The sequence below is a fragment of the Furipterus horrens genome, unplaced genomic scaffold (assembly GCF_987537825.1).
Source record: "Furipterus horrens unplaced genomic scaffold, mFurHor1.1.pri manual_scaffold_2, whole genome shotgun sequence".
Taxonomy (NCBI): Eukaryota; Metazoa; Chordata; class Mammalia; order Chiroptera; family Furipteridae; genus Furipterus; species Furipterus horrens.
The window spans coordinates 105,881,673-105,907,238 of NW_028327172.1; the positions used below are offsets into that span (position 1 = coordinate 105,881,673).

At 37.6% G+C, this 25,566-nt stretch overlaps 1 protein-coding gene across 1 annotated transcript in view; it reads left to right on the top strand.

Moving 5' to 3' along the window:
- HERC6 (HECT and RLD domain containing E3 ubiquitin protein ligase family member 6) overlaps positions 1-25,566 on the top strand; it is a 64,372-nt gene that overhangs the window by 16,070 nt on the left and 22,736 nt on the right. The window contains exons 6-13 of the mRNA XM_090266294.1: positions 2,645-2,772; positions 3,495-3,631; positions 4,157-4,224; positions 8,464-8,585; positions 9,298-9,357; positions 11,864-11,957; positions 14,547-14,736; positions 20,485-20,639. Coding sequence (XP_090122420.1) covers positions 2,645-2,772; positions 3,495-3,631; positions 4,157-4,224; positions 8,464-8,585; positions 9,298-9,357; positions 11,864-11,957; positions 14,547-14,736; positions 20,485-20,639 — 954 coding nt within the window. The remainder of the gene's footprint in view (positions 1-2,644; positions 2,773-3,494; positions 3,632-4,156; positions 4,225-8,463; positions 8,586-9,297; positions 9,358-11,863; positions 11,958-14,546; positions 14,737-20,484; positions 20,640-25,566) is intronic.

Sequence of the window (25,566 nt, forward strand, 5' to 3'; positions counted from 1 at the left end):
ATAAATTTAACCAAGGAGGTAAAAGACCTGTACTCAGAAAACTGTAAGACATTGAAGAAAAATATTGTAGAAAATACAAATAAATGGAAGCATATATTGTGCTAGTGGGTAGGAAGAATTAAAATCGTTAAAATGTCCATACTACTGAAGGCAATCTACAGATTCAGTGCAATCTCTATCAAAATACCAATGGCATTTTTTACCAAACTAAAACAAATAATCCTAAAATTTATGTAGAACCACAAAAGACTTTGAATAGCCAAAACAATCTTGAGAAAGAAGAATAATGTTGGAGGTATTATGCTGCCTGATATCAAATTATAATACAAGATTATAGTAATCAAAACATCATGGCACTGGCTTAAAAACAGATGTGTATTTCAATGGAACAGAATAGAGAATTCAGAAATAAACCCATGGCTATATAGTTAATTAATCTATGATAAAGGAGCCAAGTATAGCTTTGGCTAGTGTGGCTCAGTGGTTTGAGTGCCACCCTGTGAACCAAAAAGTCGTCAGTTCAATAGTCAGGGCACATGCCAGGTCCCCAGTTGGTGGTGTGTGAGAGGCAACCACACACTGATGTTTCTCCCCCTATTTCTCCCTTCTTTCCCCCTTTTCTAAAAATAAATAAAATATTTTTAAAAATAAATATAAATTTTTGTTTTTATAAAGGAGGCAAAAATGTACAATGGGGTGAAGATAGTGTCTTCAGTAAATGATGTTGGGGAAACTGGACAGATAATGGGTTGGCCAAAAGTTTGTTTGGTTTTTTCCATACAATGGCTCTAGTAGCACTTAGTTGTCTTTAAGTTCATCCATAACAATTTTATTCTATTCTATTGTGACAGCTGTTAATATCAGTGTACATTTTTTAAAAACATCAAAATTGGTGAATTTTTGTACGGAAGAAAATATACAACATTTTTGGTGTATTATGCTTTATTGTTTCAAGAAACGTAAAAGCACAACTGAAACGCAAAAAAAAAGATTTATGCAGTGTATAGAGAAGGTGTTGTGACTGATTGAACATATCAAAAGTGATGTACAAAGTTTCTTGGTACAGTTGACATTTTGATTAAATAATTCTTTGCTGTGAGGCTCTCTTATGCATTGAAAGATGTTTAGCAGCACCCCTGGCCTCTGCCCACTAGAAGCTAATAGCAGAAGATAGCTGACATACTCAAAACTACCATATGACCCTCCTTGGCTGTCATGGCTCTTTTGGGTGTCATCCTTCAAAGCAAAAGGTAGCTGATTCGATTTCCAGTCAGGGCACATGCCTCTCTGCAGGCCCTGGTCTTTGCTTGGGGTGTGCATGGAAACAACTGATTTATGTTTGTCTCACACATCAATGTTTCTCTTCCACTCTTTCTCCTTCCCTTTTCCTCTCTAAATAAATAAAAACTTCCATATGACCCAGCAATCTCACTTCTATGTATTTATTTGAAAAAATCTGAAACACAATTTGAAAAGATATATGCACCCCTGTGTTCACTGCAGCATTATTTACCAAGATATGGAAGCAACCTAAGTGTTCATTGATAGATGAATGGTGGTACATATATACAATGGAATATTACTCTGCATAAAAAGAATGAAATTTTACCATTTGCAACATCGTGGATGGACCTAGAGGGTATTATGCTAAGTGATATAAATCAGAGAAAGACAAATACCATATGATTTCACTTATATGTGGACTCTAAAGAATAAACTAACAAACAAAACAGAAACCAAGTCACAGATACAGAGAACAAATTGATGGTTGCCAGAAGGGATAGGGGTTGGAGGACTGGATGAAAAAGGTGAAGGGATTAAGAAGTACAAACTGCCAGTTATAAAAGTCATCAGGATGTAAAGTACAGCATAAGGAATATAGTCAATAATATTGTAATAACTACATATAGATAGTATCAGATGGGTAGTAGACGTACTGGGATGATCACTTCATATGGTGTATAAATGTCTAATCACTATGTTGTGCACCTGATATTAAAATAATATTGTATGTCTACTGTAATTGGAAAAAAATAAATTTTAAGAAGAATCATCTTTTGAAAAGATCATTTTCAGAAGAATGCACAAATGTTAGTGTTATTTTTGAAACAGTTAATTTGTCCATCCATTTCATTCTACAAACATGTACAGTAGTTCCTCGCTGTATCGTGGTTCACTTATCGTGGCCTCACTGTATCATGGGATTAAAAAAATATATTTAATTATTTATCGCAGATTTTTTGCTTATCACAGGATTTTGCGGTACTGTATACGTATGTTGTTAAAGTTACATAGGTTTAAGAGTGTAGAATAAATGTAAGGTTCCTACTTCGTGGGGGGAGGGCACTGGTCTGGAACGTAATACCCGTGATAAGTGAGGGAATACTGTATTAAGTGCCTAATTCTTAATTGAGTGCCAATGATTTTTTGTGTTTAATTTGTTAACTCTACATTCACTATTAGAAATAGTAAGTGCAGCACCCCTGCTCTTTATATAGAGGTTATATATGCATATATTTCACATAGTGATCTCATATAACTCTGTTATGATAATCTTTTTTGGTTACTTTTTTTTTTTTTTACTTGAAATTAGCTCGCTTTCTTTTTTCTTTTTCTTTTTTTTTCCTTTTTTCTTTTTTGACAGAATGGAAAAGTGTTCACATTTGGAGACAATAGCTGGGGACAGCTGGGACACAGCCCCACTGCTAAGAAGAGTGGTCCACAACACGTGGAAGGAATTGATGGCCTAGTTTCACAGATTGATTGTGGAAGGTAATAGGCTTTCTGTTTGTTTGTTTGTTTGTTTGTTTTTAGCATGAGTAGAAATTTATATTTCATGACTTAGAAATGACTCGTATAGAATGTTATCAAAGCTTAAAACCCTAAAATATATGACTTTTTCTCATAGATCATTTTTCCTGAAATTTACTTTTTTCAAATGCAGTTTTATTTTTCCATTTCTTTCTTTTTCATCCTAGGCATTTCATTTATTTAATAGGAATTTATTGGAAGTTTACTGTGTATAGACCACGTAACTAGGTGCGGGGGATGGGAGTAGCTTTATAACAAAATAGTGGTACTTGTCTACTTGAGTTGATAAAATAAAATTAATCTCATGTTCCTACATGTAGAAGATGATGTATATTTGCATATATATTAGAATTCTGCATAACCTATTTATGAGGACACTGTATCATCTACCTAACTCATAAAATAAAACACTTGCATTTAAAACACAAGTGATAGAAACCATAGTAAAGACCCATCAATAATATTCTATGTTTAAGGCTAGTAATAAGTTAATATTCACCTACCATTTGTTTAGCCACATCAATTGGTACCCTCTAATCCTGACATTGTGATAAGGAATCTGCATACTTAGTGTAAAATAAATCTGTTTGTGTGTGTGTGTGTGTGTGTGTGTTAGGAGACATCATCTTTCTCAAAAAACAGGAGTATCCTGGTCTTCGTTTTATGTATTCTCTCTCTCGCAGTTATCACACCCTTGCATATGTCTACACCACTAGTCAAGTGGTGTCTTTTGGTCGTGGATCAAGTTGCGCAAGCAGACCAACTCATCGGGAGGCCCAGATGGAAAACTTTGACATTAGCTGCCTGATTTCTGCCCATGGTATGAGTGGTTCCACTAACTCATGATTTTCTGTTAATTGATGCCAGTGGGGGAGAATTATTATTCAGCTTTCTCTCAAAGGAGAACATAGAACTATAGTTCATCTAGTACTGTTATTTTTTTCATTTGTAAAATATACATTTTTTCTTATGCAGTGATTCCTGGAGTGTCTAAAGATTAAGTTAATACAAAAGAAGATCCCAAACTGGCTGCATAAGCATCAGAACAATACAATTTTATATATTAATTGAACCTCTTCTAAAGTGCATCAGCCTCGTTTCATGAAGCAAGTGCATGAAAATTAAGTTTTGGGCTAAGTGAATATGTGACATGTAACTGATCACAGTCTTTTCTGCTGTTCATAGTCAAAATCCATTAGAAGAATATAAATTGCCTATAAATAAGTAAATGTGGCTTGGTAACACATTAGATTTTTTTAAAAACTATTTTTTAAGAGTAGTTTTAGGTTTATAACAAAGGATTTTTCACTTATAAAAACAGTAAGCATGGATTTATGACTTTCAGACCTTGTGGATGTTCGAGTCAAACACATTTTTGCTGGAACTTATGCCAATTTTGTGACAACTTATCAGGTATCTATTACACTTTATTTCTTTTTAAAAAATCAATTTTTCCTCTAGATTTTAGAGTAGTATTTGAAATATTGTATCAATTGAATACATTCAAATTCTTACTTAAATAGTAAGAGCCTCTCATAGAATGCTTTTAAAAAAACATTATGTAATTCTCACTTTCTCATTTGGCTTTCTAACAGATGAGACCCCCAAATTCATTGCTTTTTATTATTAACTAGGAATGTTACAAATGATAATAATGGTAGTGGTTAATGTCAATTGTAGTCATCATGAATTAGGCACCAGTCTGAGTACTCCAAATGTATCAACACATTTAATCCTCATATCAACTCCAGTTGGTATTATTTTCCTCCATTTTACAGATGAAAAATAGTAAGTCTCAGAGAGGTGGACTCACCAACAGTTGCACTGCTAAAAAGTGACAGAGCTGAATTCCAGTCCAGGCAATCCAGCCTCAAACTTTTACAGCATTGCCCACCATGCTAGTGCTTTCCTAATTGTTAATGGTAACAGAGAGGATTTTATTATTATATTTCTGGGTGAGTTCTGAAATGTTTGTGTGGAAACAAAGGCAATACACGTAATAGTTATTTTCCTAATTTGTACTTTTCTCTATTAACAGGAATATTTTAAACCTGACATCCATATAGACCCTAATTATATTCCTGGGACAGAAAATGGTGCGAGGCAAAGGTTTCTGTTGCTGGGGACTGTCAGATTGCGCTTGGTTGCTCTGTCATAGCCATTTAATCAACCAGTAAACAAATGCCTCCTATGTTTAAGATCTACTCTTAGTGCTTCAGATGAAAGTGAATAATACAAGGATTCTATTGTTTGTATCCAATAAGGTTGCTGCATTCACAGGACATGGAAGGACAGATAATAAACGTGGAAATGCAAAATAAATAAGATTGTGTAGAGAGTGACAAGTGCTCAGAGGAAAACAATATGGGTCATTCGAGGTGGGCTTCTTTAGAAATGTTAGTCAGGGAAGACCTCACAGAGGCTGTGGCATTTGAGCAGAAATCTTTGCCAAGCTTAGATCCAGAGAAAGAGCATTTCAGGTAGAGGGAATGACATGTAGACAGTCCTGACACATTTGGTCTTGTGTGAAGAACAGAAAGAAAGCCAGTTTGACAGAGCTTGGTAGGAAGGGATGAAGAATTCTATGAGAGGGAGCCAGGGATGTAAGGTGGGGTCAGTTATGGGAAATGGGGTCAGTTTGAAATGTCCTTGCAGAGGAGATCGGAGGTTAGTTGGATGTCTGAATCTGGAGCTCAGGGAGGACATCAGCACTGAAATATAAACATGGTATCAAACTCCTGATGGTATTTAAAGTCAAGGGCCTGGATGAAAGGCCACCTAGAGGAAAAGTAAAAATGAGAAGAGAAGGGGGATAAAATCCAGCCTGGAGGGCTTCTCCATTTATAGCTCATACAGTGAGGGAGAGCCAGAAGAGACAGGAGGACCAGTTTCTGGGGTAGGAGAACACCAGGGCAGGGTAGCACATCAAGCCAGGAGCAGATAAATGGACTATATCTAGAAGGAGGAAGTGCCAATCCTGTCACAGCCTGCTGAGAAGTGAATGAAGTAAGTTGAGCAGAGGTTGTTTTTGCTTTATTAAGACTGAGTCATTTCAAGGGAATGGATGAAACCTGACTTAGTGGGATGGACAGAGTAGGAAGGGAGAAAATGGAACAATGGTGGTGACAATTCTGAGTTTTATCCTAAAGGAGAGTAGAGGACTATGGGAGGGTTTTGTTATTGTGTAGAGAGGTATGTTTGTGTGCCAGTGAGAATGATCCATTTCATATGGAGAAAGGGATGATGCATGAGAAAGAGTGAATAACTGTCTTAACTGCAGAGAGATGTGTATGTTGGGTGTGGCCACTGCCATCCAGTGGGTGGAGGCCAGGGGTACCGCTGAACATCCTACAATGCAACAGAGAATTACCTGACTCAAAATATCAATAGCGTCATTTTAGAAACCCTGATCCAGGGCATAAGTGACTGAGCTGGAGCACAGAACATTGGAGATAAGATCAAGAACTGAGAGGTCAAGGTGGGAAACGTGTTAATCAATTCTGAAGTTGCCAGGAATGACAGGAGGAATGATGGCAGGCATAGTGGTGCTGAGAAAGACAGCAAGGTGCTCAGGTTTTCAGTGATTGAAGGGTAGTGACTAGGACATTGGGAGATGATTATAGAAGGGGAGACAGATGATATAGTCTGGTGCCATGCCCTTCAGAGGAGTCAGAATTTTGAAGTAAAAAGTAGAAGAAATGGTATATAGGTGCCAGTAGGGAGCGCCTTATTGTCCTAAAGTTCCTGGGATGGGGGAAGAAAAAAAATGCGTCTTCATGACTAAAATACAGGGGATATCCAGGACTTGGATAAAGAAACCAGAGGGAAGTTTAGGAGTCATGGTTACAGGTTTTTTTTCAAAATGTCTTTATTTAAGTGTTATACAAAAGTGGTGTAGAATTTCCTGACTCATTACAAGTTTAGGGGAGGTCAAGATATAATATGGAGCAGAGCCCTGTCTTTGGAAGACTATATTACAGACTGATTATTCTTTCCAGACACTGATTTCTGACACCTCTGGCTGTGCCATTTGGTTTCAAGTGCATAGAACCATGGTTCTCAAGGTGTGGTCTCCAAACCAGCAGCATTAGCCTCACCTGGGAGTCCACCAGATACATATTCTTGAGCTCCAAGCCTGCTCTATTGAATCAGAAACTGTGGGGATGGGTCAGCAATCTATGCTTTAACAAGATCACTAGGTGATTCTGTTGTACGCTCAAGTTTGAAAACTATTGATATAAAAGTAAAAATCTGTAGCTGATTAAAGAGGAGAAAGAAACTAGTATTTATTGAGTACCTACTATAATAGTGGATTGAGCGTCGGCCTGCGAGCTAAGTGTCGCTGGTCCAATCTTCCAGTCAGGGCACATCAGAGAAGGAAAACTCTGACTCCAAAAAACCTCCGCTGCCTTGCGGCATACCTCTTCTGGGGAAAGGCTAAGGGAGTAAACCCCGACAGAAAATCCGGAGCCGGAGTCCCTAAGGCGGTTTGACGTTGTAGTCAACACCGGCAACTCCTGCGGCGCACCTGAAACCAAGCTGTATTGACTCCGTCTTTCCCTTGGACCCTTCAGCTGCGAAGAGAGGGGGGGACTGCTGCATGGGCAACAGCAGACCCTCCATATTACCCTGCCCAGGCTCTGTAGCTTCAGCTTCACTGGAGAGGACACTCCAGCGTCATCGCAAGATGTCAATTCAACACGGGAGGAGACAGATACCGTGTCACTCCCGAGTCGGACTGCACAGCCATTCTCGGCGGTGCAAATAAACTCTTAAGAAGCTACACCATCGTCTCTCGAGACGGACGGCTGCCGACGACGACTATAATATAAAGCTTTGTATACCTAATGTCACTTAATCTTAATAAGATCTCAGAGAGGTAGGTATTGGGTATTATAATCTCACTGTTTTATTGTGGTAAAATATCTGTATCTATTACATATAACAAAATTTGCTGTTTTAACGAATTTTAAGTGAACAATTCAGTGGCATGAATTGCATTTCACAGTGTTGTTGGATGCAGCCACCACCACTCTCATCTCCAAAACTTTGTCACCCCAAACAGAAAATCTGTAAACATTAAATATTAACTCCCCATTCCCCTTATCCCCACCCCCAGGTAACTTCTAATTGACTTTTTTGTGTATGTATAAATTTGTCTACTTAATATAAGTGGAATTGTACACTATTTGTCCTTTTGTATCTGGCTTATTTCACTTAGCATGTTTTTGAAGTTCATCTATGTTGTAGCAGGCATCAGAATGGCCTTCCTTTTTATGGTTAAATAGTATTCCAATGTATGTATACATACAACATTCATTTGTTAATGGACATGGGTTGTTTATGTTTTTTGGCTGTTGTCATTAATGCTGCAATACATATTGGCCTACAAATATCAGTTTGAGTTCCTGTTTTTAATACTTTTGTGTTATCCCATTTTTTAAATGATAAATTAAGGCTCAGACCAAGCAAAGTAGCCAAAGATAGCAACTGGAACAACCAGACCAGTCTGCTACCATAGCTCCTCTCACCACACCCCACTGTCTGAGAAGGCTGGTCCTATCTACCACCCAGGCCACAGCTTTACTGGGTTATCTTTACTCAGTGTGTGCATCTGTCCCTGATTGTTCTTTTATTTTGCTTCTTTTAAAGGATACTAGTTCCTCAAATGTTTCCAAGAAAATCTTGCCAGAAATAAGCCGAATTAACCAGTCTCAGGTGGAACAATGGATGGCAGTGACAAATGGAAGTACTGAATATGAAGTGGCTAAGAGGTGGTTCTGTCTGATTGTTATAAACTACTTTTATTTGGTTCTGAAGCCATGGTCATTTTATCTTAGACATAAGAGAGAGGGTTTGGCTTTGTTGTGAAGCTATTTGCATTTTAGCCGAGATTCTCTTCTGCCACCTCTTAGTTTAAAGAAGTCATTCACTTATTCATTGATTCATTGTTGACTTAACAGAGGTATACAGGGTGAGGCAAAAGTAGGTGTACAGTTGTTTGTCTCAAAATAGTACAAAAATAAAGAATAAGCTCTGTGTTTCGCAGATTCACAACTGTAAACCTATTTTTTGCCCCACCCTGTACTGAGGACATAAAGTATTCCAGGCACCTTGATAGGTGAGGGAAATGTAGCAGTGAATCAGAAATGCTTTCTGACTCACAAAACCTGCCCTAAAGTGAACCTTTTTTATTTTTATTTTTTAAGTCTTCATAGTTTATTCTCTGGAGCTCCATAAATTTGTTTTCAGAAGGATGAATTTTGTTTAAGTCTAGATGACTTGACCAAATCAACTATGAAGGCTGTTGGTGAGATTTAGCAGTCACATGCATAAAGTATAACCAGCATCTGGAGGGCTCTTAGCAGAATTGTTATTTTCATTAATAATGATTACACATCATCAGTTATATATTCAGACATGAGATAAAAGGGGGCATGCTTTACGGTATATTATGACTTAACCCTTATGTTATTATTTTTGCAGTGAAATTAAAATGATATTTTCATCTCCTGCTTGTCTGACTGCAAGTTTTTTTAAAAAAAGGTAATATTTACATGAGATTTACCTTCATTTAAAACACCAGGGAATATTTTAAATGAAATCTTTTGAGTCAGTTATTTCCATTTGTGAATTTTGCTATCTACAAACAAAAAGTCCAACACAGAAAACTCCATGGGTTGTTACAGAATTCTTCCATTTTTTAAAGTAACTTTATATTAGATCACTATTAGGTTGTAATACCTAATTCACATTGTTGACGTACTCTATCATGCCTGCCTTTGTTCTCTGACTTGGAGGAATAGTGGGGTTTTTCCTGCATCTTTGTTTCTATGAATATCGTCTCATTGCCCTAGTACATACAGGCCAAAGCTGTACTTTGCAGTTCTTATTGTGGTGAGATCAATGAGGAAAGTAGATCTTGTTTATCTTGTCTTTAGTCTAACTACTACAGAGGAAAATCTGACTTCTATTTGGTCTAACACTTGGTCTAACCCTTGGTCTAACCCAGTAGTTTCAACAACTCCTTTGTAAAATGTTCAACATTTGGTCTTCTATTTCTTCCCCTCCTTCTGTGCTCATCAGTGCTGTGACTAAGAACCATTAAAGGATAAACTGAGGCATATTTAACATTTTAAGAGTTTATTTAAACAAATATTGATTCGAATGGGTTAATGCCAAACTGGAAGTGGTTAGGAGCACTCTGCTGACAGGAGCCAGGGGAAAGATTGATGTAGTGAAAGTGCAGAAGCAAAGGCAATTATTTGATTGGCTATAGCTTTAAGCCTAGTTGGCTGTTTGTGATTGGTTTTGATTTCATTATGTTGAGGTACTTACAGGCTTAGGTTTTGGTTTATGTAGACCTCATGGCATTAGAACCACCACAGTCTAATGATTTCCTTTTTAAATTAATTTAATGGTATATAAAGGAGGAGATGGGGAGATAGCAACATGAGGGGCCCTTAGGCTTCCCTCTGCCTTCTCTGGAGGCCAGTGCCCTCCTGGTCAATCTTCAGCCCTTACAACTCATTCCAGTCCTTCACGAGGTCAGGTCTTGTCCCTCCCCTCAAGTTGGCTCACTGGTTCAGATGATACTGGTTGTACACATCTTGTAACCCCTCCTGACCACTAGGTGGTGCTTGCTTAACCCCTGTTGCAGCTATTCCTTGCTCCCACACAACCCACAGTTGTCCTATTGTTCCGTTTTTTAATTTTTTCAATTACAGTTCACACTAAATTTTGTTTTTTATTAGTGCTCCATTCATTCTTAAGCCAGCTGCATTCTCAGCCACCCCAACAACTTCACCTGGGAGCCCAGGGAAGTTAACAGTCATGGCTTCCCACTGCAGCTCATGAGGCAGTATATTTCTAGAACTCAAAAAAGCATCCCTGTTCACCTCTATGTATTCTGGACAAAGGCAGGAGAACAGAAATTAGGACACTGCTTCCCTCTGCCATTTCTCCCATTTGCTTTCCTCTTCTTGCCATCTTTCCAGGCTGGAATTGAGGGCTCTATCATACAATGTACATTCTTTCTTCCCTACTCTAGTCTCTTTCTTCACTAAGAATATTATCTTTCAAAGTGGAAATGTATCCTCCCAGGAGTAATGAACCTCAAAGTTTGGTCTTTAGAGTTCAAAAGCTGAAAAGGAGAATATATTTTACAATACTTTGATTTAGTACTTGCATGATATTTTAGCCCTGGTGTTACTATTGATTGGTTAATCCAGCAATATAAAGTATTTCTTGATAGAACATTATAAAGACAAATTGTTTGGCAGAATGCAGGTTCCTCAGATATTACCAACACAACCCAGGGAAGCAGAGCACAACACCTATAAAAAGCTTTGATAGTGTTTCTGAGAGGGAAGGCCAGGTTGGAATTTATTGAGAATTGGCCGTTTGGTTAAAGGCAAGTTTTTCAATATGGGAAGGGGAGGTTGGGGCTTAAATATAATTGGGAAAAGATACTAAGATCCTGGATGAATGGAAACAGCAAGACTGTGATTTTTGAGGCAAGAGATTCAAAGAATTTGGCATAAACTGTTGGTGCTTTCCATTGAAGAGTTAATTGATCTTTTCAGGAAGTTCTTATAATGAACAATCAAACCATTTGCTCGGCAAAGTTTCTCTGGAATAGTAAAGTCATGCTAATGAAACAGTGGAATCTCAAAGTAATGTAAATGTAGGTGGTAGGAAAATGTGTGTATGTGTTGGGGGGAGTATGTAGTTTCAGTTCTCTGTGCGCTGGTGAGCGTGGAGGTAAATGATTTCAGTTCTCAGACGCAGCATATAAAATTTTGCTATTATTGCAGCTACTCTGGAGATAGTATATTGTTACTTACTCTTATAGCAAAACATAAATTTCATGTGTTTTTGTGCCAAGTAAATTCATTATTTCAAAAGGCAAGCTTTCAGAAAAAAATTTTATATCTGATATATAATAAAATAAAACTAAATAATGATATATGGAGTTTAGAAATGTTCCTTTCCATTTGTTGATGTGTTTTTTATTTGTTTGTTTGTTTGTTTGCATTTCTTCTATCCAAAGAGAATCTGGAGAAACAAATTCCATAAATGTGGACTTACAAATGGCAAGTAATACCTTCAAGAAGTTAACAAAAAAGGAATGGATTTCATCCATGGTAATAGTCAATATTTACTTGACAAATAGAGCAATAGAATTTCGTTAAAGAAACTACCATTGCAGTTTAATTTTGTTGGGAATTGAGTCAGGGGGAACTGATAGGCAGAGGCTAGTGTTCATTTTGTGATTGCTATATTCCAGATACTTTATTAGTGACACTGGAATAGCCAGCATTCCTGCTCCCTGTCACTACCACAACCAATAAGCAGAGACAGGGATTGAATCTTTATGGGCACTTTATTTAGATGTCCCGCGATCTGAGGAGATGGCAGGTTATGTACCCTAACAGACTGTCTTAATTCCATTTCAAACTGACCCTTTTTGTAAGAAGAAGAAAAATGTAGGTAAGGGGTTTGGAATTCAGGGAAAAGGTTAATCAGATAAAAAACGGCAGCATTCTTTCATCTGTTGACCAGGGATTCTTTATCTGTGTCCTGGGTGGAGAGGCTCCAGTGGCCCAGATAACATCTTGATTGCTTGTAGTCTCCTGGAGTCAGGGTGGGTCATACCTTCAATTCCTGAAACAACAGCTTTTTAACATGCATTAGTTATTAAGATTATTGACTATTACCTAAAGCTAAAATTTTCTAACTCTTCAGCTCCCCATCATTAGGTGCTGGCTTTTATTTTCTTTCTGAACACTTAAATGTACAAATGACAATATAAGAAAACCAGTGCTTGAGAGGTGAATAACTTCTAGCATGACATATGAAAAGAACACTAGTTTGGGAAGCAGGATAACACAATCCTGGACTGGGAGACCGAAAAGGTTGGCCTCTATTTTGAGATGAATCTCAAATCTAGATGTGGTCAATCTGCTACTGATTCATCTGTAATAATCTTTAGCTTACACTTTCTTTACCTATAAGTTCAGTTCATTATTAAGGTCTGTTCCAATTTAATACTTTGTGGTTGTGGGTGATGTTGAAAGGAAAACTTAACAACTACCAGTTTAGGTTCAATGTGTTTGGGGGCCTGAGAATTGACAATAGGCATACTAACAGGAGCACAGAAAACAAGCTTTATTCCAATGCATGTGGAAGCATTTGGATGAAAAGGCTCCATGAACATTTAGGGATGAGGGTTTATATACCAACTTAATAGAGAAAGTGAGGGGGGAGAAAGAGGAAACAAATGGAGTTTTGGGGGAGACAAATGGGCTTCTGGGGGGACAAATGGAAGATATAACAGCTTGTGATAGTGTTTGTTTATGCAATTTCTCATCCAAGTGCAATTGAAGCTTGCCCACCTGCCCCAGAAGGGGTTTATGGCTGCTTTACTCTTAGAATCCTTTAATCCAATAAGAGGATCCCTAAAGGCTTCTTTCTGCATCAGCTGTTATCTCAAGTGTCTTCAGTTTAAAGTCATATTTATACCATTTTGGGTCCCTACATTTGAAGGGAAAAGAGAAGGGTGTTCCTTAATGTGTAGTAGACACTATATTTTCAAGATGAAGAATAGATGTTATAAAGTTATTTTAAAAACAAGTTTATTAGGTGATATGGGAGATAACTTGGGATGCCATTCCCAGCATGAGTTCCAAAGAGCATTAGTTACACAGAATGCTCCATGAAAAACAATTTGAAAACACTGCATACTATTATGGAGTCATGACACATATTAGTAAATCACGGTCTATCATACCTCCCCCACCAAAAAAACCCTCCAGCTTTTTATAACCTTATCTTTCTCAAAATTATTTGACCTAGTGATACTATTTTCCCATATACACATTCTCGCATTCCACAGAAATCATTTTCTGAACATCTGAGAAAACAAATTGTAAGTACATTAATGTAATTGTCAAAGTAAGAAACATCTGTTAGGTAGGCTAGATAGCAAAGCAAGGCAGGGAGGAGAAGGGATACATGTCCCACCACTGACTCAGCAGTCCTTGAAATTCTCTGTATCTTTTCCACTATCTGGGAAGGAAAGACTTTGAAACTGCGCTTTTATCCCAAGGCCTGAAAGGCTAGGAAGGGCCCATAGGGCCTAAAGGAAGGAGCCCATTAACACCTTTGAGTATTCACACCCCTGTCCTGGAAAGCAGGTACCACCTTTACCTGTCAGTCAACATGTAACTTCTTCACCTTCCCCCATTCCAGCAACTATATAAGTCCTCAGAACAAAGGGCTAGCTCTCTGGCTGCCTGGCCTCAGGCCACACCAGCTCTGGTTCTTGCCATCCCTGCCCTTGCCGCCCTTGCCCTTCCCTTTCTTCCCCACCTCAGCAAGGCCTGTTCTCTTCCACAAGTATCACCAATAAACTGCTTGCTTGCAAGATAATAGACTTGTTGATCTGTAATTCTTTACTGTGTTGGCAAGAAGAACCAAGTTTCTGGAAGTTTCTTCTATGACACGGCCAAACCTGTAAGAATTTTTTTGAGTTTATTTGAGCCAAAGTGACCATTGCTGGGAAGAAAAACCTCAACCGATTGAGAAAATGCTCCAGAAAATAGGATGCAAAGAGTGATGAACAATAGGTTTCAGGAAAACTAAAATGATTATTCCAGTTGGAAAGTGATGGAATCAAATCCATGGTTCCAAAACTTATCCTTGGCCTTTCTCTGATCCTGTTTCAACCGCAGATAACTTCATGTCTCAAGGATAATCTACTCGGAGCTCTTCCATCTCATTCTCCACACCAAGAAGCAGTATCAATTTTCCTTCTGCTCCCACAGTGTCCTGTGATGCATGATCCTAAGAACTGGGAAATTCTGGTGATTCCATTTGCAAAGGTTGTTTGTAATATGAGTGGCCAACCTTTACGCATCCTGAGTAAGTTTATTTCCATGTCACTTTATCTATACTCTCAATAGAGCGTCACTGTCTGAAGTATATGTTGTAGCAAATTTTGAATAGATTTCAAAATGCAAAAGTATTTTAGTACATAGTATGTAAATTATTGAAAAGATAAACCTAAAGCTATTATTACCGTTACTATTATCATACAAGGCATGTATAATTCTTAGACTTAGACATGGCTTTGACATCAGAGTTTCATAACCAGAGGATCCAGTTAAGATAATCCACTTTAAAACTTTTTGCTCATGTTGTTTTAAATAAAACTTTATAGACATTTTAACCAGACGTGATGAAAAAGAAATATTAAGCTTTGTGTTCTTATTGTTTATTTTATTTACTACTATAAGATGTCCTTTTATAATTTTAAACTAGTGTTCAAGATCCAAAGCTTAAAAGGTACAAAGGATATATACTGTGAAATATAAGTCACCCAGTTCCCCTTGTGTAATCTTTGAAAGAATGTATTGTTTCTTTCTTTTTAATGGTAGCATACCATTCACATTCTTTGGCAGCTTGCTTTTTCCATAAAACAGTATATCATGGAGAGCATTCTGTTATTGGACCTATAGAACTGCCTTAGTCTATAATATTTAATGGCTGAATAGTATTCTATTGGGAGGATAAACTATGAATAGTTGTTTCTAGACTTTTGCTATTATAATAATGCTAACATACATTTCCTTGTACATATATAAATTTACACAAGCAGGGGAAATTACTCGGTAAAATTGTGCTGTATATCCACTTTAAATTTTAAGAGATTTTGCCAAGTGACCCTCCACAGAAGCTACCATGTTGCCCAACTTTAAGTGGCCGCCATTCACATCATAGTCTAAGTAAATTGCATTCCTGGAGTTTAGGCAACATGGCAGCCCTGATAGAGGATGTATTGGTTTATGCTCCATCAACAAATATGAGAGCATCAGCCCATACATTTTTCTACAATGTTATTGAACTTTGGTCTTTTCCATTCTGAAGAAAAGAATCTGTTAATTTTAACTACTCATTATAAATGAAGTTGTGCTGGTTTTCTTATATCTCAGTTCTATTTGTATATCATATTCTGGGAACTATCAGTTCCCCCCTCTTGCCCATATTTCAATTTGTTGTTAGTATTCCTTTTTTCTTTAGGTTTTAAACTATTAAGGCAGCTAATCCTTTATCAACAATATGTGCTACACATTTTTTCTTTAGGTTATTAAAACTGTTTTTACTTTGTACAGTTTTGCCATGCATAATTATTTTTAAACATTTTTATGAAGCCTACCATATTAACATTTTTCTTTATGGTTTCTGAGTTCGGGTCATACTTCAAAAAGACTACCTCACTCTGAAACAAAAAAATTTCCATGCTCATGCTAGAATTTTTTTAAAAATATGTTTTATTGATTATGCTGTTACAGTTGTCCCAGTTTCTTTTCCCTCTGCTCCCCTGCACCCGGTGGCTGCCCTCCCTCCAGTTGTCCCCGCCTTTTAGTCCATGTCCATTGGTTGTGCATATAGTTCTTCTCAACCTCTTCCTGTCTATTCCACTCCCTCCTACTATGCTTTTAATTCCTGCATCATCTCCCCCTCTTCCCTTTTCCCCCTCCCTGCTGATCTCCCCCCAATATGTTTCCCATACCTATAGTTCTTTTTCCACTCTCGTTACCTATTTAGTTTGCCTTTGTTTCGATTCCCTAGCTTCTGTTGTTGGTTCTTATGATGCAGTTTTTATTTTAGTGTTCATAGTTTTGATCCTCCTCCTTCTAAACCAGTCCCTTTAACATCTCATATAATAGTGGTTTGGATCTAATGAACTCCTTCAGTTTTACTTTGTCCTGGAAGCACTTTCTCTGTCCTTCTATTCTGAATGACAGTTTCGCTGGATAGAGTATTCATGGCTGTAGGTTTTTGCTTTTCATTACTTTGAATATTTCTTGCCAGTCCCTTCTTGCCTGCAGGGTCTCCTTTGATAAATCAGCTGATAGTCTAATTGGGACCCCTTTGTATATGATTCTTTTCTTCTCTCTTGCTGCTTTTAAGATTCTCTCTTTATCTTTAATTTTTGACAATTTGATTATAATGTGTCTTGGAGTGTTTCTGCCTGGATCCAGTTTTTCTGGAACTCTCTGTGCTTCCTGGACTGTGAGTCTATTTCCTTCCCCAAGTTCAGGAAGTTCTGCTTCATTATTTTTTCATATAATTTTTCAATTTCTAGTTCTTCTTCTTTGCCCTCTGGCAATCCTATAATCCAAATGTTTGTTCGTTTATAGCTGTCTCAGAGGTTTCTGATCCTCTCCTCACTTTCCTTACTTTCTGTTTCCTCTTTCTGCACTGGTTGACTATTTGTTCCTTCCTTATGTTCCGGTTTGTTGATTTGATCTTTGGATTTTATTTCCTCGCCATTTGTCTCGTATGTGTTTTCATTCGTTGCAGTATCAGTAGCTTTCATTCCTTCCCTATCTTGTTCCAAATCTTTTGTTAATTCTGTAAGCCACCTTATAACTATAGCTCTAAATTGAGCCTCAGAAAGGGTTTCTATTTGTTCATCTGTCAGGTCCCTCATCTGCTGCCTGGTGAGCTGTGTCACCGGGATTTCAATTGTTGTCTGCTTCATTCCGACAGACTTGTTTTTAGCTTTGCTTCCTGGGCAGGCTATAGGGGGTGGAGCCCTGTACACTCGTCACTACCCAGAGATGGCGGCAATCGGCGACCTTTTTCGACGCACTGTGGCGCTTTGTGTGGGGGCTGGGGTCCAAGATGGATTCCTGCCATTACTCTATGCTGAGAGACCAGGATCTGTCCCCCTGCCCTCTGGGACTCACCGTCCAAGGCGATGGGGGAGCTGCCTTCCCCAGCGTTGGGATCGCGAGCTGCCGGGAGTCAACTGCAGCTGGGATTGCTACCCCTGACATTTCTCACAGTCCCATCGCTATCCCCACTGCTACCGCAGACAGGACTGCCATTTTTTGCCCCTCCTACCCGTCTGGAGGAGCACCGCTGGTTTATAACTTCATACGTTGGGCTTCCATGTAGTTTTATTTTCTGGAATTTCTGGTTATCTTTTGTTTTGAGGTAGTTGTATTCCTTTTTAGTTGTAGAGGGAGATGGAGCATGTCAGTCTAAGCCTTCATCTTGGCTGGTACAGTGATTCTTTCCTCTTGCTAGAATTTTTATTGTTTCATTTTTATGTTTAAATCTTTGATCCATATGAAATTTATCTTGATTAAATTATTTTTTCTGAATCAATTTCCACTTGTGCCCAGACATTTACTGAATGATCTGTTTCATTCCCACGAATATGCAGTGCCAGCTTTGTCATATACTAAAGTTTCATGTGTACTTGGATCCATTTATGGAATTTGTGCATTTGAGGCATACTATTTTAATTACATTAGATGGATAATATATTTTAACATTTGATAGGTTTGTTTTCTGGTAACTGCCCTTTAAAGGTACAATAATCTGGATTCTAACCTCAGTTATATTAAAATATTGTTTTTTATATTATTTAAAAATATATCTGTAAATACCAGGTGTTCATAAAGTCTGACAACATAGATATTATTTTTTACAGATTGAAAACATCTTTTTTTTTTTCCTAAATGCTTTTATTTTTTTTAATGTGTTTTATTGATTATAATATTACATTTGTGCCAATTTCCCTTCCCTCTGCTCCCCTCCACCCGGTGGCCCCCCTCCCTCCAGTTGTCCCCCCCTTTTAGATTATGTCCATTAGTTGTGCATACAGTTCTTCTCAACCTCTCTCTGTCTATTCCATTCCCTCCTACCATGATCCTTAATTCCTATATCATCTCCCTCCCTCTCCCCATTCCCCCTCCCTGTTGACCTCCCCCCAATATGTTCCCCGTAACTATAGTTCTTTTTCCAGTCTCGTTGCCTGTTTAGTTTGCCTTTGTTTCAATTCCCTAGCTTCTGTTGTTTCTTGTGATGCAGTTTTCATTTTAGATTTCATTGTCTTGATCCTCCTTTTTCTAAACCAGTCCCTTTAACATCTCATATAACAGTGGTTTGGATCTAATGAACTCTTTCAGTTTTATTTTGTCCTGGAAACACTTTCTCTGTCCTTCTATTCTGAATGACAATTTCGCTGGATAGAGTATTCGTGGTTGTAGGTTTTGGATTTTCATTACTTTGAATATTTCATGCCAGTCCCTTCTTGCCTGCAGGGTCTCCCTTGAGAAGTCAGCTGATAGTCTAATTGGGACCCCTTTGTACATAATTCTTTTCTTCTCTCTTGCTGCTTTTAAGATTCTCTCTTTATCTTTAATTTTTGACATTTTGATTATAATGTGTCTTGGAGTGGTTCTCCCTGGGTCCAGTTTTTTTGGAACTCTCTGTGCTTCCTGGATCTGTAAGTCTATTTCCTTCCCCAAGTCTGGGAAGTTCTCCTTTATTATATTTTCACTCAATTTTTCAAGTTCTAGTTCATCTTCCTCGCTCTCTGGCAAACCAATGATTCTTATGTTGGGCCTTTTATAGCTGTCCCAGAGGTTTCTGATCCTCTCATCGTTGCTTCCCATTTCCTCTCGCTGCATTGGTTGACTGCTTGTTCCTTCTCCATATTCCGGTTTGTTGAAATGAACTCTGGATTTTATTTCCTCACCATCTGTCTCGTATGTGGTTTTGTTCCTTTCGTTATGAGTGTTTTTCGCTTCTTTCTCATCTTTTTCCAAATCTTTTGTGAATTCTGTAAGCCACCTGATAACAATGGCCCAGAACTGAGCATCTGACAGGTTTCTTATCTGTTCATCTGTCAGGTTCTCCATCTGTTGCCTGGTGAGCTGTGCCACCGGGATTTCTATAGTTGTCTGCCTCATTTTGACAGATGCGTTTTGTTTTCTTGGGCCGGCTGTAGGGGGCAGTGCCTGTGTACGCGTCACAATCCAGCGACCGGCGCCTGTCCACGACCTATTTCGCAGCCCTGTGGCGCTTTCTTTGGGGGCGGGGGTTCAAGATGGATTCACACAGTTATTCCGCTAGGAGACCGGGATCCGTCCTCCCGCCCCCCTGGGCCTCACTGTTCAAGGCGATGTGGTGGCTGCTTTCCCCAGCATTGGGGTCGCGAGCTGCCAGGGGTTCGACTGCAGCCGGGGTTGTTCTCCCCGCCGCTGTCCAGGTGCGACCGCAAACAGCTCAGCCCCCTTTCTCTCGTCCTACCTGCCCAAAGAGCGCCGCTGGTTTATAACTTCATATGTTGGGCTTCCGTGTAGTTTTATTTTCTGGAATTTCTAGTTATCCTTTGTTTTGAAGTAGTTGTATTCCTCTCTAGTTGTAGAGGGAGAACTAGCGCGTCCGTCTAAGCCTCCATCTTGGCCGGAAGTCCGAAAACATCTTTGATGACATAGTATATGTATGTATGTTTGTGTGTATTCATCTATGTATGTTTTCAGACTATAAATAACCCATAGAATTTTCAGTTTCAAAATCAAGAAATCAATCAAGTAATCAAGCATAAATATGAACCATCAACACATTTATTCAGAATACTGAATTTGAGCTTTAAATTCCGATTATACTTAATCATGGAAAAAAATGTTTTCTGTGAGTAATAAATGTCTAGGATGATATTCTTAGAAAACATATATTATGGGCTATGCCATCAGAAACAGAAAATATTTTCTATTTGTCACATTAAAGAACCCTGAAGAAACTGAGGGAGTTGGGGGCTGGGGTGGAAGAGTATATATTTATCATGACTGATTTTACACCCCTCAGAGCAGTGTTTGGCATCTTTGGAAAAATCTCCTCTTAACACACTGGTCCAGATGCTTAAATCAGCTGTCATTAATCAACTGTATCATTGGACTGCAACAGATCAGAGTACCTGCAATATTAAAGGTCTTCTAACAATAATGAAAGAAGTATATAAGGTAAGGGTTCATCTAAAGAAATGTATATACCATTTTACTAAATCAAAATTTCTTATGTCTCAGCCAACCAGAGCCTTGTTTTATTATATTTTTCACAACAGAAAGAAATATTATTCAGCCCTTAATAATTCAAAATCTTATTTGTTTTGCTAACTGGATAGACTCTGGAAAATATATTACATATTATATATAATATATTAGATGCACAAATACAAGGTGATGCAAAAGTAGGTTTACAGTTTGTATGGAAAAATACAATAATTAATACATAATAAAACAAGAATAAACTCTGTTCCACATACTCACAATTGTAAACCTACTTTTGCCCCACCCTGTCCTCAAATATGAGAGTGATTTAGCATTTTCAATAGAGTACCCAACATAATCTAGAAGTAACCTAAGGTTAGGCCACTAATAAACGTAATGATTGTTGGGGGTAGAGAGGAGCCAAAGCATTTTAAATTAAACCAGAGAATTAAGTTGATAATGTTCAATTATAAAAATTAGTTAAATAAAATGCTTTTACAAATATAAATTGCAAAATTGCAATCAAAGCAAGTTTCACCACAAAATATTACTCTCAATAGGAGAAAATATTATGTACAAGAGTTAAGTGCTTTTCAGAAGTACTAATGTACTAATGTAGTACTGATATTTCTTAACTAGTATATTTCTTTTCTTCTCTAGCTTTATTGAGATACAATTGACATATAACATTGTGTAAGTTTAAGCTGTGCAGCATGTTGATCTGATACATTTATGTATTACAAAATGATTACCACTGTAGCTTTAGCTAACACTCTATCACCTTGCATTATTACCATTTCTTTATTGTGGTGATAACACTTAAGGGCTGTTCTATTAGTTCAGCCTTTTTGGCTTCTTCATATAAGTGAATTCATACAGTATTTGTGTTCACTTAACATAATGTCCTTGAGGTCTGTCCTGGTTGCAAATATGAGGATTTCCTCCTTTCTCATGGCTAAATGATGTTCTGTTGTATATATATACCACATATTCTTTATCCATTCATCAATCCATGGATGCTTAGGTTGTTTCTCTGTATTGGTTACTGTAAACAAGGCTGCAATAAACATGGGGTTGCAGATATCTCTTTGAGATAGTGCTTTAATTTTCCTTGGATATATAACCAGAAGTGGGATTATTGGATCACATGATAGTTCTGTTTTAAATTTTTTGAGGAACTCCATGCTGTTTCCATTGTAGCTGTACCAATGTGCATTTCCACCAACAGTGCACAGAAGTTCCCTTTTCTTCACATCTTCACCAGCACTTGTTATCTCATCATTTTGAGGATAGTCATTTTAACATGTATGTGATGATATCTTCTTGTGGTTTTAATTTGCATTTCCCTGATGATTAGTGATGTTGAGCACCTTTTTATGTAACTGTTGGCTATCTGAATAGAAATGTCTATTCAGTTTCTCTGCTCATTTTATAATCAGATTTTTTCTCAGTTTTATGAGTACTGTATATATTTTGGATATTTATTCCTTATAAGCTATATGATTTGGAAATATTTTCTCCCAATCAATAGGTTGCCTTTTCATTTTGTTGACTGTTTCTTTTGCTGTGCAGAGGGTTTTTAGTTTGCTGTAGTTCATTTCTTTACTTTTTCTTTTGTTGCATGTGCCTTGGTGTCATATCCAAAAATTCATTGCTGAGCTTTCAGGCTCATGCATGATATCAGAATCCACATGGATGGGTAACCGAGCCTAACAGGCAGCTGTCGGGCAGGGGCAGGCAAACCTGTCCTCAGGATTGGTGCTGGTAAAAGCTTGCCTTGGTAAGCAGCTCAGTCCTCTCTGCACATACCGAGGTCCAGCAGAGGCAGCTACAAATTGTGCATCATTGTAGCTCCAAACTGGTTGCTGAGGGCCAGTCACAGGCAGCATCTTTAATTGGCCTGCACCAGAGTACCTCCCAAGAGGCCCAGAACAAACACACACAGTGGCCAGCTTCAGACAATATCAGAGCAGGATCCAACAAGCTTCACAAACAGAATATGCAAAGTGAGAGCTCAGCAAGCATCAAACCCTGATGAGGCGAATTCTGCTTCATGTGGTTAGTACCTTGGACACCATGGTTAAGGATGAGCCTCACACCAGCCTGAAAGTCAATCTCACATACAAACAGGCCAATAGCAATCAAGACTCAATTACAATAGGAGGGCCTGCAGAACCAACACAAGAGACATTCCTGGAGCACCTAGCTCAGGTGGTCAAGGAGACTGTAGCACTAGACCCACAGGACACCTACTATGTAAGGCCACCCCACAGAGACTGGGAATCATAGAAGATTTATATAATACATAGAAACAACCACAAAGAGGCAACAAAAATGGGGAGACAAAGAAACAGGACCCAAATGAAAGAATAGGAGAAATCTCCAGATAAAAAGCTAAATGAAGTGGGATCAAGCAATTTTTCAGATATAGAGTTCAAAGTAATGGTTATAAGTATACTCAATAGCATTAAAAAGGACATAGAAACCACTAAAAAATAAAGGGCCAATCAGAAATGAAGAATGCACTGAAAAACAATAAAAGGTAGGTTGGGTAAAGCAGAGGACTGAATTAGTAATTTGGAAGACAAGGTAAAAACAAAACAAAACACCCAATCAAAGCAGCAAAAAGAAAAAAACTTAAAAATGAAGATAATTTAAGGGACTTTGGGACAACATGAAGTGTAACAACATTCACATCATAGGGGTACCAGAAGGAGAGAGAGGAAGCAAAGGATCAAGAACTTATTTGAAGAAATAATGACTGAAAGCTACCCTAACCTGGTGGTAAAGGAAAAAAGACACACATTCCAGGAAGCACAGAAACTCCCAGACAAGATGAACCCAAAAGAGACCCAATGACAAGACACATCATAATTAAAATGGCAAAGGTTAAAGACAAAGAGAGAATCTTAAAAGCTGCAAGAGAAAGACGTTAGTTACCTACAATGGAGCTGCTACGAGACTGTCAGCCGATTTCTTAGGCCAGAAGGAATTGGCATAAAATATTGAAAGAGATGAAAAGCAAGGACTTACGACCAAGACTACTTTACCCAGCAGGTTTTCATTTAAAATTAAAGGAGAAATAAAGAGCTGCTCAGATGACAAAGGATAAAAGAAGTTTGTTACCACCAAAACAATATTACAAGAAATGTTAAAGGGCCTACTTTAAAAAGGAGAAGAAGGAAGAAAACACAGAGGAACATAGTTAATAGAATAACTATCAATAATCACTTTAAAATGTAAATGCTCCAATCAAAAGACACAGGGTAGCTCAATAGATAAGAAAGTAAGATGCAGGTACATGTTATCTACAAGAGACCCAACTCAGAATGAAAGATACATGCAGACTACAAGTAAAGGGATAGAAAAAGATATTTCATGCAAATGGAAATGCAAAAAAATAAAGGCTGGGGAAGCAATACTTATATCTGACAAAATGCACTTTAAAACAAAGACTGTAGTAAGAGAAAAATGACACTACATAATGATAAAAAGCAATCCAACAAAACGACATGTTCCATATATGCACCCAACATAGGAGCACCTCAATATGTGAAGCAAATCTTGATGGACATAAAGGGAGAGACTGATAGTAATATAATCATAGTAAGGGATTTGAATGGCCACTGACATCAATAGATAGATCTTCCAGACAGAAAATCAACAAGAAGACAGTGGCCTTAAATGACACACTAGATCAGATGGATTTAATTGATATTTTCAGAGCAGTTCAACTCAAAGCAGCAGAATATACATTATTTACAAATGCACATGAAACATGTTCTAGGATAGACCATGTGTTAGGACACAAAACAAGTCACAACAAACTTAAGAAGATGGAAATGATAGCAAGCATCTGCTCTGACCATAATGCTGTTAAACTAGAAATTAATCACAAGGAAAAAAACTGAAAAACACACAAACATGGAAGCTAAATAACATGTTACTAAACAGTGAATGGGTTAACAATGAGATCAAGGAAGGAATCAAAAGATACCTTGAAACAAATGAAAATGAGAATACAACAACCCTAAATCTATGGGACACAGCTAAAGCAGTCCTAAAAGGGAAATTCATAGCATATAGGCCTGTCTCAAGAAAAAAAGAAAAATCTCAAATAAACAATCTAACTTTGTACTTAAAGAAACTGGAGAAATAACAAACAAAGCCCAAAATGAATAGAAGGAAGGAAATAATAAAGATTAGAGCAGAAATAAGTGAAATAGCCTAAAAAAGAAAACAATACAAAAGATCAGTGAAACCAAGAGCTGGTTCTCTGAAAAGGTAAATAAGATTGGCAAACCTTTAACCGGACTCATCAAGAAAAAAAGAGAGGACCCAAATAAATAAAATCATAAATGAAAGAGGAGAAATAACAACTGACACCAAAGAAATACAAAGGATTTTAAGAAAATATTATGAACAACTATATGCCGACGAATTGGACAATCTGGACAAAATGGATAAATTTCTAGAAATGTACAGTCTTCCAAAACTAAATCAGGAAGAATCAGAGAATCTGAATAGACAGATTACACTAGTGAAATTGAAGCAGTAATCAGAAAACTAACAAAAGTTTTGGACTGAACAGATTCACAGTTGAATTTTAACAAACATTCTGAGAAGAAGTAATACCTACCCTTCTCAAACTATTCCAAAAAATTCAGGAGGAGAAAAGACTCATAAGCTCATTTTACAAGGCCAGCATTATCCTAATTCCCAAACCAGATAAGACACTACAAAGAAAGAAAGTTATAGGCCAATATCCCTGATGAAGAGAGATGCTAAAATTCTCAATAAAATATTAGCAAATGAGATCTAGCAATACATTAAAAATATCATACACCATGATATCTGCAAGTCAATAAACATGATACACCACATAAACAAAATAAAGGAT